Source organism: Sander vitreus, chromosome 11 (assembly GCF_031162955.1).
Source record: "Sander vitreus isolate 19-12246 chromosome 11, sanVit1, whole genome shotgun sequence".
Taxonomy (NCBI): domain Eukaryota; kingdom Metazoa; phylum Chordata; class Actinopteri; order Perciformes; family Percidae; genus Sander; species Sander vitreus.
In genome coordinates this window covers 20,134,313-20,152,121 of record NC_135865.1, presented here as the reverse complement: position 1 = coordinate 20,152,121, position 17,809 = coordinate 20,134,313, and the positions used below count along the sequence as shown (strand labels likewise).

General features: G+C 40.0%; 1 protein-coding gene across 1 annotated transcript; it reads left to right on the top strand.

Moving 5' to 3' along the window:
• Positions 1 to 389: 389 nt before the first annotated feature.
• On the top strand, positions 390 to 17,536 carry kpna3 (karyopherin alpha 3 (importin alpha 4)). Its single transcript, XM_078262225.1, has 17 exons — positions 390 to 576; positions 3,217 to 3,261; positions 7,155 to 7,244; positions 9,195 to 9,224; positions 9,352 to 9,404; positions 9,505 to 9,600; positions 11,185 to 11,270; positions 12,186 to 12,272; positions 12,368 to 12,537; positions 12,869 to 12,913; positions 13,018 to 13,149; positions 13,256 to 13,384; positions 14,192 to 14,296; positions 14,618 to 14,689; positions 15,038 to 15,200; positions 15,493 to 15,587; positions 15,677 to 17,536. The coding sequence occupies exons 1-17, from the start codon at positions 508 to 510 to the stop codon at positions 15,773 to 15,775; spliced, it is 1,566 nt and encodes a 521-aa protein (XP_078118351.1). The 5' UTR covers positions 390 to 507; the 3' UTR covers positions 15,776 to 17,536.
• The last annotated feature ends 273 nt before the right edge of the window (positions 17,537 to 17,809 follow it).

The following is a 17,809-nucleotide window of genomic DNA, read 5'->3' as shown; positions in this document are numbered from 1 at the left end:
ATAGCAAGTTATAGGAGGACAGTCAGTATAGTGGCGATCAACAGTCAACCGATAAAAGGCAAAAGGATAAAAAGACAGCATCACATGAAAGCAAGTATAATGTGTTTTAAGAAGAGATTTAAAAGAAGTCAGTGATTCAGCAAGCCTTATCTCCTCGGGCAGTTACATATCGATTATTTATTGTAAAATTGCTATTCTATATGTTCTTCTCTGTTGCAGTACTTTGCTTTATTGTTCATTTACTTTTGATACAGCCTACGTATGCACCAACCACCAGGGCTAAATCCCTGAAAGTGTTCGTTACTTGGCAATTAATAAATAAATAAATTCTAATTCGGATTTACTCCTCCCCTCACTCTGCGTTCTGTTACGTAGTTACGTCGTCGTCCTCCCCCTCTCCGGAGCCAACAGCAACAGCAGCAGCAGCAGCAGCACAGGAGCTGCCGTGCCTCGTCTTTCACGGAGGAGATCCCGAAAGCCGGAGTAATAGCAAAACCCCATACAGCCATGGCAGAAAACGCCGGCTTGGAAAACCACCGCATCAAGAGCTTTAAAAATAAAGGACGTGATGTCGAGGTGAGCTGACATATACATGCAAGTGTAAACAACATGATTCGAGTAAGTTTTTTGCGTAGAAAACGATAGTCTTTGGGCCTCATTAGGGAGCCTGGCCCGACTGCAGCTGCCAGCTAACGTAAGCTAACGTGAAGAGTTCGCCATCAAAAGTGCTTATTGGCCTATCTTGATAACGGTCAATTCCCCTCTCGATATTAAGCTGTTGTGATCCTTGTTATGCAGCTAACACAAGTGGCCTACCAATATTCAGAATATGTTTTGTAAAGAGTAAGCAACATGACAGTCGGACCGTTGGAATTGGGAGAATTAAGAGCAGGAGGCGATGTAGCTGTCACTGCCAGCTAACGTTAACTAGCTAGTTGGATGGACACCGGTCGCAAGCGAGACTGGGCCTGGCCTGCACCATAATCCTGACATTTGCTATGTTTTACAGCCAGATGGACTCAAGTAACACCTACGATAACTTGTGAACGTCACATACATTTGTCGTGATTATTAAAACATCGGTTTAGGCTGAATCACATGGTTAGTCCACATCCACCCTAACCAAACATTGCCCCTCCTTGTTAGCTTGCTAACGTTGTCAAGCAAATAGCGAGCATGTAAAGCCAGGTGAGCCACTAAACAGTCAGCTGGATTGTAATGATGCGAGGATTTTAGTTTTACGGTCTACTTTCATGTGGAACACGTCAAATGTTTTATAATAATAATAACTTTTTGTATATAACGTTAGCACCTTTTAAAAACAGAGTTTGCTTTGACAGAAAAAACAAGCCAAAAGCAGGATATCCAGAGGTCAACAACAGCAAGTATGAGGCAATATAATCCAAAACATCATAAAATAAATAAATAAAAAAAGATAAAAAGAAACGACATCACGTGAACTAATTAAATTAAACATTTTAAATTACTGAATTGGAATTGAAAACATTGAGCCAGCAGTACTATTATGACTTGGTCTAACGTTTTTAATGTTATCTCACACATTTCTCAGTGGTTAGACTTTTAAGTTGACATTGCTTTATTAAACAAACGTGAAGGACATGTGGTTGCTTCACTGTCACATAATAAACACCACCAGTAATGTTATACCATGTGCCCTTCTGCCAAACTCACAGTCCAAAACGCTGGGTATTGCAGCATCATTTAACTAACAAGTCTAATTATAAATCTCTGACAGCATTTGTCTTTAATGCCCAATGACATGATGACCAAACCATTTGGCAAAGACTGTGTTCAGACACGCCAAGATAAAGGAAGCTAACAGTGTTGGACCAAAGGAAGATGTCAAAGTAACAAATGGTATCTAAACTTGTTAAGGTTGTATTATACATATAATTTATCAAAATGCAACTTTCTCAGCCTTAATGGTTTAACACCAAAGACCCAAACAAAGGTATTTCTGCAAATGGCTCTGCAAAATCTGTCAGGGTGCTGTTTTGACCCTCAAATGCCTAAAAGCATGGATTGAAGCCGCATTGGTGGTTGTTTTGAAACTTGGAGTCAGTGTGACAAGCACATGGCTACCACGACAGACATACTTTGTATCCATGACGCTATTCCAGGCATCTTGGATGTCTGACCTGGGTCCCCTTAAGAGCCTATGCAGGAATTTGAGCTTTTCTAAATGGATGACTTGGACTACAGGAGGGGAGAAAATGCCAGTTTGGGTTTTATTTATGTAGGTCAGGCATACCAGATTGCTCTTCATTCGCGACATCATTAGGAAAAGCTTTGATTTGCAAGGCTCACATGGATATCATATAGAATGTGTTTATGGCTTAGATTGGGCAAGCATTTCTTAATACCATGTCTTTCTTGCCTTGCGGAACTGCTAATTCCATTTTATGAGTATTTATTGTGGTGCCTATATGCGCTCCAGCAATCTAGGCATATATATTCTTATGTTTAGGAAATGTTCATATTTTGGGTACACGGTAAACAACCAACAGAATTAGGCAAATTAAACCAATTAACGTTTACTAGACTGCATTTACTTCTCTAGACATCCAGGCTGGACTATTATACTGTATTTGATGTTCTGCTGTCTGTTAAGGGACATTTTTGTTTGGGTTAATGTAATGCCATTTATGTTGTTGATCAGTGGTTGGGAGACACCTCTCTGCTCCACAGCCTCCTGAGTTATGACTGTCCCAGATTACATAAGAGGCTATTTAGGAAAGCAACATGAACCTCTTCAAACAGTCACAAGATCTTAGACCATCTCAAACTGTTCAGGATGAACTGCAAACCAAATAGACAGTCTTTCCTTGCTTATGCTGTATTTTTTAGTTGTTTTATAGCACTCTTAACTTTATATGTGGTGGTGGTGGTTTCTGTTTTCAAGATTCAGTCACAGATTTATGCCTAAACTGAAAAAGTCATATACTTGCCCCGCATTTTTAAATGGTTATAAGATCACCAAATTACTTTTATTATTGAGGCGTGCAATCTAATGGAAAACGCACAATTTGATATATTTTGCTCATGATATTTTGTGATTTATTAGACAATTTTGTTATTCATGTAACAAGCCATTTTTTTTTCTTTTTCCACGCAGTAAATGGTTGAATTTCTCAACAAAATGTCAAAATGTTTTCTCATTTGCTGTCTTCATTCTTTCTTTTATTTTTGTTGCAGACTATGAGAAGACATCGAAATGAGGTGACGGTTGAGTTGAGAAAGGTAAGAAAAGATGTATCGTCTGTCTACACACACGCATACACCACTCAGTCAAAGTATTATAAATATAAAATTGAAAATTCAGAGTAAACCATTATATGCTGAGAGCCATTAGGAAGCAACCATTCATTCTATAGCTAATAGTTCCAAAACTGCAAGATTAAGATTTAAGTTCATTGCACCTGGCACCACTAGCCATTTAATTCATTGTTAATGTCAAAGATATTGCTTGACCCTTAAGTGAACTGGCTCAAATGTTAAGAAAGCCTCATTCACCACCCACTATTACACTGTTTCTTGCAACTGACTAAACATTTGTCATGAGAACTGTTGAAAGCCATGCATTTTTGTTTTCCTTTTGTCAGTTCTGTTGCACACCTGTTTAATTTCCTCCCCCCATAGTCAGTTAATAGGTAATAGTTAAATAGTTATAGTTAATTAACAGTCATAGTGTGTTAATTACACCGAAATACTTGTTTGGTCTGTCCCTCAATAATCAAGGTCTCTTCCAAACAGACATCTTCAAAGCAATGTGGATTTATTGAGCATTTATGCATTTCTGTTGTTGAATTTTTTTAATTTTTGCACACTTTCTGTAATTTAATGATGGAAATTGCACTTTTTTGGACTAGCCTTCGTTGAGAAATTGAAATTGCTTGTCACAGGGAAAATACTGATTGTTTAAAGAATTTACAGGTAAATAGAAGAGTTAGCACAAACGCAGAGCACCAGCTACAAGGTATTATACTCGGCATTTATTCAATTTGGCCAACACAGTATGTTGCCAAATGATGTTGGGCCAGGATGAGTTTTTGTTACCAGGCTACCGTGTTTGTTGTTGATTTGCTGCACTCTCACTGTTCCAGCACGGTGAAGGAATTGAAAGGAAAGAGGATGTAGTGCTATCATCTGTGTTGATTGTAGGAGCAAAACATAAACAAGGGGGGCTTTTAGTAGGCATCGTACAATGACCAGTTTTGTGCTTATGACATATTTCTTTGGTTGTTTTGGTCCTTTATTCTGCACCATGGGCTAAAAATGAATGGTCTTTTTCACAAATAGGTTGCACGTAAGGGGAAAAAAAAGCAGCTTCCACTTAAGGGGCCCTATCTTGCACCCTGCGCAGCACAGTGCAAAGCCCGACGCAAGTGTCTTTGCTAGTTTAAGACCGACGCAGTTCTCAATTTCCTGTCCAGCGCCTGTGACTAGGATTAGCGTGTGTCTGGGTGGGGGGCGTGGCATCACGATGGAGAGCCACCATCGTTCATCGGCACAACCCTAGCAGCAACCCAAGCATACGCATTACCACCACCATGTTTCACAGATAATGCAGTACACCTTGAATCCCGTTTCCTCCATACATAACTCTTTCCATCTATCTGGTACGGTGGACCTTTTGTGGCATCTTTTAGATAGCATTTTGTAGAATACTTAAGAACCCATTAGACTGCCACATAGGGCTGGGCAATATATCAATATTATATCGACATCGATATATGAGACTAGATATTGTCTTAAATTTTGGATATCGTAATATGACACTCGTGTTTTCTTTCCTGGTTTTAAAGGCTGCATTACAGTAAAGTGATGTCATTTTCTGAGCTTACCAGACTTACCAGCTGTTCTATTATTTGCCTTTACCCACTTAGTCATTAGATCCACATTACTGATGATTATTTATCCAAAATCTCATTGTGTAAATATTTTGTGAAAGCACCAATAGTCAACCCTACAATATCATCGCAATATCGACATCAAGGTATTTGGTCAAAAATATCGCCCAGCTCTACTGCCACGACTAACTATAACCTGGCTTTTCTCTACTGAAGTTCTACAAAGGGGTTTGCATCTTGTGATGAATCCTCTGAAGTTATGTTTTTGTCATTTACTCTTGATTGCACTCTGAGACAAGCATGCCTACATCCTGCAGAAGGCTCTAAACCACATTTCCAAGTATTGTTCTGTCTGCTCATGTGCAATCGCTGAGCTATAACCTGTTCAAACATAAACATTGTTTTTGTAGCCTAAGACTGTGTAGCTTTCTACCAATGCAAAACCTCACTCTGCTTATACAAGACATGTTTGATATTAATGTTATTTTGTTAAGTATAATCATGATTTCTGTATGCAAACAAGTCTCCCAGAGTCAGGAGGAGTTGATCCTTAACTTCAGCATGTGATGATTTGACACTTCAGAGCTGCTTCATTGACTGTCACTTGGAGACAGACTTTGTGTATGCTGCGACAGTGCCTGGTGGGATATTTCTTGCTTATACTAATACATTTTCTGGTTAAAACTGTGAACAAAAACAATTTAGTGGTCAAATCTTCACAGACTCTAAGCAGATCATCAAGATCTGCTGGGTAACGTCAGACTTGGTATTCTAGTTGTGGGTTGCAGCATTGTCTATCATGTATTAAGATCATTGGAATAAGTCACACTGTCTTCAGCCTCATTGAAATTATGGTTCTTAACGGGTTGAATACAGTTTAACAGCAGTTGAGTTTCAATAGCTTGTGTTGCATTGTCTTTGTGTGCTTTTTTTTTTTTTTACTGTAAAATCAGTTCTGTCATGCACCCTTTAAACTTGCCGATGGGCCTGAGGTTTTTATTTTCACACACAGCTGGAGGCTGATTTGTGTTCATAACAGATTAATAGATCACCCACATCTAGGTTAAGAGTTCTTTGTTTCATTTGATGTGATATCTGACAACAAGAAGATCAATCACAACTATCACTTTTTTTCTAAGTGAAAAAAAATCTTTGTAGATTACACCTGATGACTGAGAAATACAGCACTAAGATCATCAGATCAGAGTCATCGATAAGGGTTATAGCCACTACAAAGTCCACATTGAGTAGTGGTGTTCCATTAGGCATGAATATCCACAACACATTTAATGAGCATTTTAGTAAGGATTATCTATTGCCTTACTGATAAATTTATTGAAAGTCTTATTTGCATTAGTTGAGTCATATGCTATTTTTCAGAGTTGTTCCTTCTTAGTCTCCTGGAATAGGAAAGACATATGCAGGTTGCGGAAGAGGACGGTGCCCTCTGGTTCTTGGAACTGGATGCCTCACAAAATGATAAAACATTTAAATCAACCTTTTGCTCTGAAGAAATGTTTTTGACAGTCCAACGTGGCACAAAAGTGACACCGTCGAGAAAATGACGGCATGTAAACCGCACATTAGACGGTGGACAGATTCACTTGCAAAGGCATGTTTCGGTATAGGGCCATCTAAGGTGGTAATTCTAATCCACAAAATGGATACTGTAGCATTGTGCTTCCAGAGAAAGTCTAAGAATAGTGTTAAACAAACACGTTATGTTACATGTTATGTCATTGCTATAAAATACTCATGTGGTCTCAAGTCTAGCAAATTCCGTTTAGCTGGATCAGAGCAGCAAGAAGCACTGCACTAGCTGATTAGTCATCAGTGACGCACAACAGCATGATGCACAGAAATGTAGGGCAAGGGAATCTCCTCCTACCACTGACTCACATGCCCTGAAGATTGATGGGATGTGTGGGTCTTTCTTCCTGTCTGCATGTCCATGTCTTTGTATTTCAGCGCTGAATGAATGTGCTTGCTGGGGGGGTTGCAGAGTGTGTTGAGAGGGTTAGAGAGTTAAGGTTCAGTGTCCTTCAAAGATGAGTGTGTGTTTGCTTTGTGGACTAGCCTGCAGGCAGATTTCTCTGACTTAGCCACTTAGGATGGGGATTTCTAACATGTAGGCTACACTCCAGAAAGTAAAAGTTTGGGAAAAAGCGATTTGTTTTTGAGGTAGGCCTATATTCACTGTCACTTTAAGAAATCATGAATGGATTAATGAACACTTTCAACTCATCCTCTCATTGCTTTTCTTTCTTTTTTTCCTCTTGTCAGAACAAACGGGATGAACATCTACTGAAGAAGAGAAATGTCCCGCAGGAGGAGAGTCTGGAGGACTCTGATGTCGACTCAGACTTTAAAGGAGTAAGAGTGTGTGTGTGTGTGTGTGTGTGTGTGTGTGTGATGTAGTGAGACTGGACTGGACTGGACTGGACTGTCTGGATAACATGTCAAGGTTAAAATCCCGGGGGCAGTGTATTTAATTCAAACTGTGTGTGATACACACAAGTAGCAGTAGCTGAACAGCTTCAGTAAGAATAAAATGTGTCTTTGGAGAAAGGTCTGTTTTTACTGGGATTTCCTCCCCAAATGAAAGCATTCACAGCGCAAATTAAATATCAATGCGTTTTCATGTTATTATTGTTGTCTGTCAGTAATCTTTATCATTTCAAACTTTAATGGGCCAATTCACCCACATTACAAAAACATTTTCTCCTAAGGTGAGACTGAAAGTTAATTCTTGAGCTTGGAAAAAACAGCTGACAAAAAAATCTCACCACATGGTTTATTTACTGGCCGTTCTGGAGCTTTCAATCGTATCGCACATTCTTCATAAAGATGGAGAGCTCCCAGTTGTCAATTTCTGCCACCACCCCAGTACAATTAAGGTGAATGGGATTTTGTTTGTGCTCCTCACAGCAATGAAAAACTCTTTGAAATTCTGTCTTTTCCAGAAATAATGTTCCACTTTCTCTGGATAATCCACACAACTGAGAAACAAGGACAATGTTTCTAGAAACACAATCTGCTGTTTATATATATATATATATATATAGTATATATATATATATATATATATATATATATATATATATTTTTCAATCGTATCGCACATTCTTCACATTCATCTCTTGTTTTGAGCACCACAAATGAAATGCCATCAACCTTCATGGAATTGCTTTGGCATCAAAAAGCACAGAGACAAATATCTTAAAACTAAAGCAGATAATTGAAGGTCCTAGATCCAGATAGTTGCAGTTCTCTCTCACTCTCTTTCTGCTATAATGTCATTTCAGGATCCCTTCTAGTTTCTCCACAAAAGATAATAAGCTGTATGTGGGCAATGTGCTGCCCAAGATGTATTTATCTCCAAAGTGGTTGACTTCAGATTATATTATTCAAGAAGAAATAATGAGAAATGGCCTGCAGAGTGAGCCAATCTGAGCATGCAGTCTCAGTTTGTGGCACGTAACAGCAGTAATAGTGAGAAAGGAAATGTATAGCACTGATCAAAACCTGGATGACTGTGTGCCACCACAGATCCAAGATGTTTCATCCAATGTTATGTGTTACATCTTCATGTTAGTTCTGTGTGTTAGACACAGACGCACTGTTATAGTCTCATTACAGCTGTTGAAAGATAATGCTATCATTGTTAAACTGATGAGGTTTTCAAACTTTAGCGCCCTTACATTAGTAGAGAGATGTATTTTAATCAAAAATATCACTTGATTCTGAAACAAGCTAGCCTGGAAGTGGGGTGGGACCATACAATATTCTTTCAGCCCTAATGGACGTTCAGAGTCACAACAAGCAAACAGTCGGGAAAAGAGAGGGTGCAGCTCATAGTCCTTCATCTTTTTAAGTTGAAAGCTTGCAAGAATTTTGCATATTCTGCATTACTCATTTTCATGTCAGATACCAAGGTGCAACATAGACTTGTAAACAAAAAGCACATTTACATAAGTTTAACATTATGTAAAGCGGTGTTGATCAAGAGTCAGTTACATTTTTTTTTAGTTCTGCTGCAAAAGTTTTTAGAATATTTGCTCATGTTTTTCACAATTTGAATCCATACAGCACCCTGCATATTACATTGTAAAAGTTATATCTGAGCAGCACGAGATACAAAATGTTTGTTTATTTCTATCACTACTGCACCCTAATGACATGAGGGAAATGCACTGTTTTGGACTGTTTTGCAGTCGGGAGGTCTGCAATTGACTCTTGGAGTGGTTCACATTTGATGATGGAGTATGCTTAGAAAATTCTGACTATGCCTGCTAATATTCCTTTAAATTTCTCTTTGTACAGCAAAATGTTACGCTTGATGCCATCTTACAGGTAATGATTCAGTGAAGTCTTCCATTATAAATTTGCCTTTCCCAAATGTACCACCAGCAATAGCTCCTAAACTGTTTAATTATGGTGTGCTGAAACTTATCATGGCCTTCACTTCTTGTCACTACAGAACGCTACCAGTGATAATGCAGTCGTCCAGCTCAGTGCTGTACAGGCAGCCAGGTGAGTGACTGACAGAACACATAGATACAGACTCCAGCTGGGTTTTTTTGTACATTGAGATATATATGTGTATATATAAATGTTTGTTGCCCTTTGTCAGAAAACTGCTCTCGAGTGACAGAAACCCTCCTATCGACGACTTGATAAAGTCTGGGATCCTGCCCATTTTAGTCAAATGCCTGGAAAGGGACGACAAGTAAGTCTGCTTCCAAAACAGTTTGTCTTTGTCTTCAGTGTTATTTCTCTGTGACGCGATGAACTGAGTGTTCTAGCTGTTAAGACTGCAGACTGCTGTGATGGATTACTGGCGCTACTACATTGTGTGTGTGTGTGTGTGTGTGTGTGTGTGTGGGGGCACGTGAGAGTATGTGGGGGCACGTGAGAGTATGTGGGGGCACGCAGGGCAGTTGGCTGGTCCTCTCAGTCCAGGCCAAGCCAAATATAACAGCATTCCCGTCTCTCGGAGTTCCCAATTCCCAGGACCTTGTGTTCACCGGGGGGGGAATAGTTGAGGGGGAAGAACTTGTATGGAAGAAGTTGTAAGGATTCTACCATGGCAACAAACAACAGATGGCATCATGTTAACAGGAGCACCATCCTATGTTGGACATTTCTGTTCTCTCTAAGTTGCAAATGCAGCAATGCAGTATAACAAATGTGCTTCCATCAAGAGAAAGTAATTATCTACTATGTTGCCATAGCATTATGGCAGAAAGCCAAGCCAGCTCAGCCTAACGACATCATGAGGTACAGAACCACAATGCAAAGTACAGCATGAAGAAGCACCATTGTACATAAACAAGAATAGTTAAAAAGTCTTCAAATTAAATCTGAATGCATGATAGGGCAGAAAATTAAACTGTTGTGTCCACAGGCAACCAAAATGGTTGGTTATATCACAGAGGGCACACACACCCTGTTTACTGTTTTACATCTTAGCTAACACTTAAGTACCAGTAGGAAATCAAGATCATGGCTCATTGCTTGATGAACTATTTAGTGGAGTAGATAGACTTGTTTTTTTTTTTTTTTTAAGGCATTTATTAGTCAGGACAGCTGTAGATATGAAATGGGGAGAGAGGGGGGGAACAACATGCAGCAAAGAGCCACACATTGGAATCAAACCTGTGGCTGCTGCGACATGGACTGAGCCTTTGTATATAGGGCGCACGCTCTACCGGGTGAGCTACCCACGCCCCGGAGTAGACAGACTTAAAACCACTTGCCGTGATTTACTAGCATTTGGCTGGTGGGTGGTGTGAGGATCACTTACAACTTTGTGATTTCTAATATTTTGTGTTGCAGCATTTAAAAAAAATAAAAAATAAGTCAAGAGATTTTTCCCTTTTGAGCACAACACTGGTTTGCCAAACGGCACAATATCTAGACCACTGGTCCGGCGTTGAATGTTTTATCCACCACATCAACTCTGTTTTCACCAGGATTTCATATGGAGAAACTAATTATGAATAACTTCACTATGCTCCAATAAGCAACAAGCTTTGGATTAAAATAAGTTTGAGACACAGCTCTAGAAAGCCTATTTAGTACTGGAATGCCAAAAACGGAAGTGTATTAGGTGCTTGGGGGAAATGTAAAAATCAGCCTTGAAAAACAGTTAATGGCAGATGGCATTTCAAGAAGTGTTCACATCAATATTTATCATTATTATTATTCCCCTCCTTTTCTGTCCCACTACACTATGGAAACTAAATGAGCTTTCTTAATGTCTTTTAACTGTTTTAGTTTTTTCCTAACTTTTATTTTCTCTGTCCTGCAGCCCCTCTCTTCAGTTTGAGGCAGCTTGGGCTCTGACCAACATTGCCTCTGGGACGTCAGCACAGACTCAGGCTGTGGTTAAATCCAGTAAGTTTCACCCCACATTCTGTCTTTCTGCAGGCTGTGTTTGTATACTGTCTGCAGTCTGCTAAGCCTGCATGTGTATTTGTTTTTCATTCAATTGAGGCAGTAAGTCATTTTTAGGGGTCCAAGCCTGAGGGGGGCTGGGGGCCACTGGATCCCTATTAAAACCGCTCAGGTTTTTATTACTCTTCAGGGTTTTTCCTGGCTCAGAATGTGCCTTTGGGGGGGAAACATATTAAGTTTAATGGGGGTCGTCCCCCATTACATTTTGAGCGTCAAATACTTCATTTCCTGCATTCTGATACATTTTTAGGCACCAATTTATGGTAAAAATGTCTTTTATTTATGTCAAGGAAAACACAAAATTCTGTTGGCAGGTAACAATTCATAATCTAAAAATATAATGGAATATAATGCAGTAAGGGAAGGGGGCTTTCGCATCTGGGACCTGAGCCCGGATCTTACTACACTTGACCATCGATGAATATGAACAGGGCTTTAACTTTACCCCCAAAGAAAACCTTTTGCTCCTAAATTCTACAATAATACAATAGTGTTAACAATACAAAACATTATGAAGTATAATGTTTTCTATTTTGAAATGCATTCTATTGAGAAATGAACTGTCAGTGATGTTGAATATACAGTAGTGTAACGGACCGCCTCTACGATTCGGCATCGTAAAAATGATCGAGCTCATTTTATTTATCGTGCGATTAATTGATTTATTGACTATCGCGACAGGCCTAGTGAATACACAATTTTCCCTCTGCAATTTTGTTAATACACTTACTTAGGTTTAGATACAAGAGTTGTGGCACAGTCATGGGTTCATTAAATTTGGCTTTCATTGTGACTGGAGTTTCACAATCTGTCACCTTGGGCAAGTATTTGACATTCTGATGTTTGTGTATCCAGATGCAGTGCCCCTGTTCCTGCGACTGCTGCACTCTCCCCACCAGAACGTATGTGAACAGGCAGTATGGGCTTTAGGAAACATTATAGGTAAGTAGTGTCATCTAATTAAAGTGTGTACCCGTATATACTGCTTGATACAGCTGTTGAGAGTTATGTTGACCTCTGCCCCCTTGCCTACCCAGGTGATGGTCCACAGTGCAGGGATTATGTCATCTCCCTGGGCGTGGTCAAGCCCCTGCTCTCTTTTATCAACCCATCAATCCCCATCACCTTCCTCCGCAATGTCACCTGGGTCATTGTTAACCTCTGCCGCAACAAGGATCCCCCGCCACCTATGGAAACTGTGCAAGAGGTGCGTGCGATTTACGTGTATGCATGTGTGCATGCTTCATGTGCCAGACAGATGGATGTGTTGCTTTGCAGTTGACGGTGTCACTGCAGGCTGAGTCACACAAGAGTTTTTGCTGCGCCTTTTCAGTAGCCAAATCAGCCTCATCACCCAGGGGAATTTCGAACTATAAAGCTCTTAAAGCAACATTTGAAGTCTGGTTTTGACAGCTATTCCTCTTTTGTGATTTTTATTTTTTTGCCTTTTTACTCTGCTCTGTTTTTGAATTCATCTGATCCATCTATTCCTCCGCCTACATCCAACCCACTCACAACCTACTTTCCTTTCCCCACAGATTTTGCCCGCCCTCTGTGTGCTAATATATCACACCGATATAAATGTAAGTATCAGAGCGAAGGGTGATCATTTTGTATTTACAGATTTTTATAGATTGTAAAGAAAAATGACTTGCAGTCTTACAAGCTTATGTGTCCGCATGTTCAGATCCTAGTAGACACAGTGTGGGCTCTGTCCTATCTGACGGACGGGGGCAACGAGCAGATCCAAATGGTCATTGATTCTGGGGTCGTTCCATTTCTTGTGCCTCTCCTCAGCCATCAGGAGGTCAAAGTTCAGGTGAGACTTTGTTTTATTGATTGAATCCATTAGTCTTTGTCTACAGTAAGATGACCATTTCCCAATTGTATTAGAATAAATTAATCACTTTGTCTTCAAACTGCAGACAGCAGCTCTGAGGGCAGTGGGTAACATTGTGACAGGAACAGACGAGCAGACACAGGTTGTGCTCAACTGTGACGTCCTCTCACACTTCCCCAACCTGCTCACACACCCTAAAGAAAAGATCAACAAGGTATCACCATCAGTTTTCATGTTTTTTTATTTATTTTGTAAGTCTGCCGGTTTCTTATATTGGCATGGGGTACTTTACATAAAATCATCTCTCAATGCAAATCAAACCAGCTATTAGGCTAACTGAAATAAAACCATGCCAATCTCTAGGTATGGTGAAGGGTATGTGATGATGTGGGGCTATTTTAAATCCAAAGGCCAAGGGAACTTTATCAGGATGCATAGTATCCTGGATCCATTAAAATAACTGGCCTTTCAAAATAAAAATCTGCCTGCCTCTATGGGAATTTAACATAGGGGTGTACTTACTTATGCCCCCTGTATTTTAAGGAAGAACATTTATTTATTTACAATACATTATTCATTCACAAAGAAAATTGGTGTCCTTAAAGATTGGATTTTTCCTCATTTTTTTAATTAAGGCATTAAGATCAATTTCCTGTTTCCAGTTTCCATTTTTTATTCCTCTTTTTAGTCAACTTTAGCATGGGTGTCCTAATTTGTTCACATGACTGTATATGGAGCACATTAATTTAACTGAAGGTGCTGTAGCTAGATTATATACACTGATGAGTGTAAAAGACGTATGGAATCGGAGGGTAACACCAGGGTTAAAAAAAGAAAAAAAGATTGAACTGTGTAATCCAAAAAATTATTTAGGTCAATCATCTGCTATATTCCCTGTTTACTAGGTCAATGAGAGTAATGTAGCGGAATATAAATGCACCGTGAAAGAATGTGTGTGTGTGTGTGTGTGTGTGGAAGATATAGAGGAGGTTTTGAGCATTTGTTATTGGTCTGTTTGCAGGAAGCAGTCTGGTTCCTGTCCAACATTACAGCTGGGAACCAGCAGCAGGTCCAAGCTGTGATCGATGCTGGGCTGATTCCTATGATCATTCACCAGCTGGCTAAGGTTTGTGCATGGTGGAAGAGCAGGAAATGCATTCCTAAAGCTTTATGTTCTCTATTTCTACTTCTCTCTTTATATTCAGTTTTCTGAACAAATAGTATAACACTCTGACATTTTGAAAAAGCATCATTTGGGCATTAATCCTATACATTATGTTGCATCGACACATTCTGTTTTGTAGCCGGAGAATCAAAACAACTCTTGATAAAAACGGATTGGACACTGAATGCAAACGTGGCCTAGGATTTTCTGTGTTTCGGCATTATGCTTTTGTAGAAAAGAGCTGCTATGTGCACATCTTAGTGACAGCTTGTCTCTCTACAGGGTGACTTTGGTACACAGAAGGAGGCAGCGTGGGCCATCAGCAACCTCACCATCAGTGGGAGAAAAGACCAGGTGAGCTGGGCTTTGGGACCAACGATGTAGAAATCTGGAGCGCGTTTGAATTAATTTACTGATACCATGAGGGATTTATTTTGTTTTTATTCAACATAAGTGTGTATTATTTTAACTGCTGAAACCCTACCTAGCATGTGAGTCAGTCATATAATATTCCATAATTTCAATAGTAAATGTTAAACTCACAATTTCACATTTTCTTCAAGAGGCAGAACTGTGCCCATTTTTGAAGGGTGAAACTAGGCGATGTTGACTTGAGTGAAATAACGAGGACGTGTTCCACACTTGTAACCATGTACCTGTGTTGTAATCAAGTATGGATGTGGTGTGTGTGGGTTTGTGTAGGTGGAGTTTCTGGTGGAGCAGAATGTCATCCCCCCGTTTTGTAACCTGCTGTCGGTGAAGGACTCACAGGTGGTGCAGGTGGTCCTGGACGGCCTGAAGAATATCCTCATCATGGCAGGGGACGAAGCCAGCACTATTGCTGAGATCATAGAGGAGTGTGGAGGTCTGTATCTGGATGATGGTTTCCCTGCATTATGCCCCAGTCTGCTTTCTTCATTTGTTTTAATCTCTTTATACATTAAACATGTTTTTTATTGGGAAAATTGGTGCAATTTTTTTTTTCTTCTTCCAAGGACTAGAGTTTTGGGTATATTATTTTCCTTTCTTATCGGGCAAACAAGTACATATTTCAAAGATTGTATAATTGAAATATGTAAGTAACTGACGTAGCTAGTTCCTGGTGTTGATGTTAATAACAGGAAATTATACGTTTGTCATTGTTTTTGATTTTTCAGGTTTGGAGAAGATAGAAAATTTGCAGCAGCATGAGAATGAAGATATCTACAAACTAGCCTTTGAGATCATTGATCAGTACTTTTCAGGAGATGATGTAAGTTTACCACCAGTGATCTTCATTTGTTTTTCCTGCTCGTACGCCAACTTCCTGTGCCGTGATCTCACCATATCTGTCATTTTCAGATTGATGAAGATCCAAGCTTGATCCCTGACACCACTCAAGGAGGGACCTTCAACTTTGATCCAGCTTCCAACATGCAAACAAAGGAGTTTAATTTCTAAAAGCCAGGATGTTTGGTTCAACCAGCTGCGCAGGTACTCTGTAATCACTCCAGACATTCATCCATCTCTCCTCAAACCTGGCAACCTGGTACCGAAGGATTTACTTCCCATCACTTCAACAAGGAAACTCACCACTGAAGGATTTACCCACCCCACCTCTGCACTACGGGGTTTTTTTTTTTTTTGGTTTTTTTTTAAATTAATGGTCATCCTTCACCAAACATGGCAATCCACCATAGGAGTCCTGGTCTTACAACAGGCACTATTACCATCTGGCAGCCTGCATCAGGAGGGTTGTCAGTTTTCTCTGCCAGTGCTTTGAAATATCACACAAAAACCACAATAAACCCAGAAGGAAGAAAAAGCCTTCGTGGCAAGATTTAATTGCCAAATATCAAGTCTTCACAAAGACAAAAACACAAGCACATTTCAAACACACATATATACACTTTTTGACACTTAGGATTTGTGTGCATACTTCTGTTAGAAGCCATCGTATCACTTATGGGGAAGAAATACTGCTGTTTGTTTGTGGTTTATTTTTGTGCTTTCCCTCCCCTGGATTGTCCTCTGGTGTTACTTCACCTACGTGCACGCACACTGACATACAAGTACACACGTCAACACACTTTATTCACACAGATTCCCGATAGCCGGGCACCCCAATAACCCTCTCTCACCCAGTTTAAAGAGTTAATCCCAGAGCTAAGCCATGATCAACCACGGACCCCCACTGCCCTCCCAGGAGGGATGAAAGGGCTGCAAGGCATAAAGAGGACTCCGTGGCACACTGACTGACGGGACTTCTGACTCAATGACGTCACTTTTTTTAATGTGACCTCTGTTTAATTATCAACAATTGTTTAAAAAAAAAAGAAGAAATTCATCAAAAATGTGAAGAAAATGCCATAATTTCTTTTTTTTTTTCTCAATACATACAACTGTAAGCCCTGCTAACTGCCTGCTTGTGATTCAGCAGAGCGGATGTCAATACCTGTCACGGGAGGAAGCACCTTTAGGTGAAGGCGCAGAGACTTAAGAGAAGAGGAACATGTCGGCTGTAGCGTTTACCCCCCTAGCTCGGTCACGTCCTGTGATCCAGTGAAGCGTTTGCTTGGGACTCCCCTGTAATGTGAAACTTGGAAGGTGGGGGGGGCGGGGGCGCATTTAACAAAACAAAAAACAAAAGTTGAGCTAAAATCAACCCGAATTGCTTACCTGACCTTATTTTAATTCTTTTAAATTCTCTCTTCAAACAAATATTTTAGGTTCGTGTTTCAGCTTCTTCTGGTTGAGTCTGTGGAGCTTCCATATGTCTGTTTTACTTTTTACTTTTCTTCAGTCTTATGCACACGTCTGAGAAGGCATATTGATGTCTGCCTGCAGAAAGGGACCTATACTCATTAAAGACTAGACTTATATAACGAGTACAGGTCCTGATTACAGTACTTAACTACTTTTCGATGAAAAGATCACATGTCATCACTCAATTTGAATAATTGTACAAAAATGTGATGTGTATCTCTCCTTGCCGTCTAATGAATTATATGAATATATTTACATAAAGCCTGTACAAAGCTGCTGCAGCTGACAGTCATCGGATGGACGATAACATTACTGTCAAAGATGGCTGGGGAGGGGTTTGTTTTGTTTTTGTTGAAGCAATATTTCTTTGTTTCAATGTTTTTATTTTTGACTTGCATATGTATTGTGATGACATGCTGATGAATTGGAACAGGCTGTTTTTTCTTTTTTTTTTTTCTCTCTCTCTCTCTTCGTAGTGGTGACGGGCTATTTAAAATGTGCCGTTCCATGTCCCAGTTGGTGTATGGGTGAGGGTTCCATGTGTCAAAGTTTGAACCCGACCCTAGCCCTGGTCTCGAAGACTTTATGATCCTCTGGTTGGCTGCTAACTACTGAGAGGGGGTCAGGACAGGTGGGGAGGGGGAGGAGGAGGAGGGAGGGGGGCGGGGGGGGGGGGCGGTTTGGGATGGGACATACTGGGGTTTTAAATATTGAGTTGGGTTGTTATGA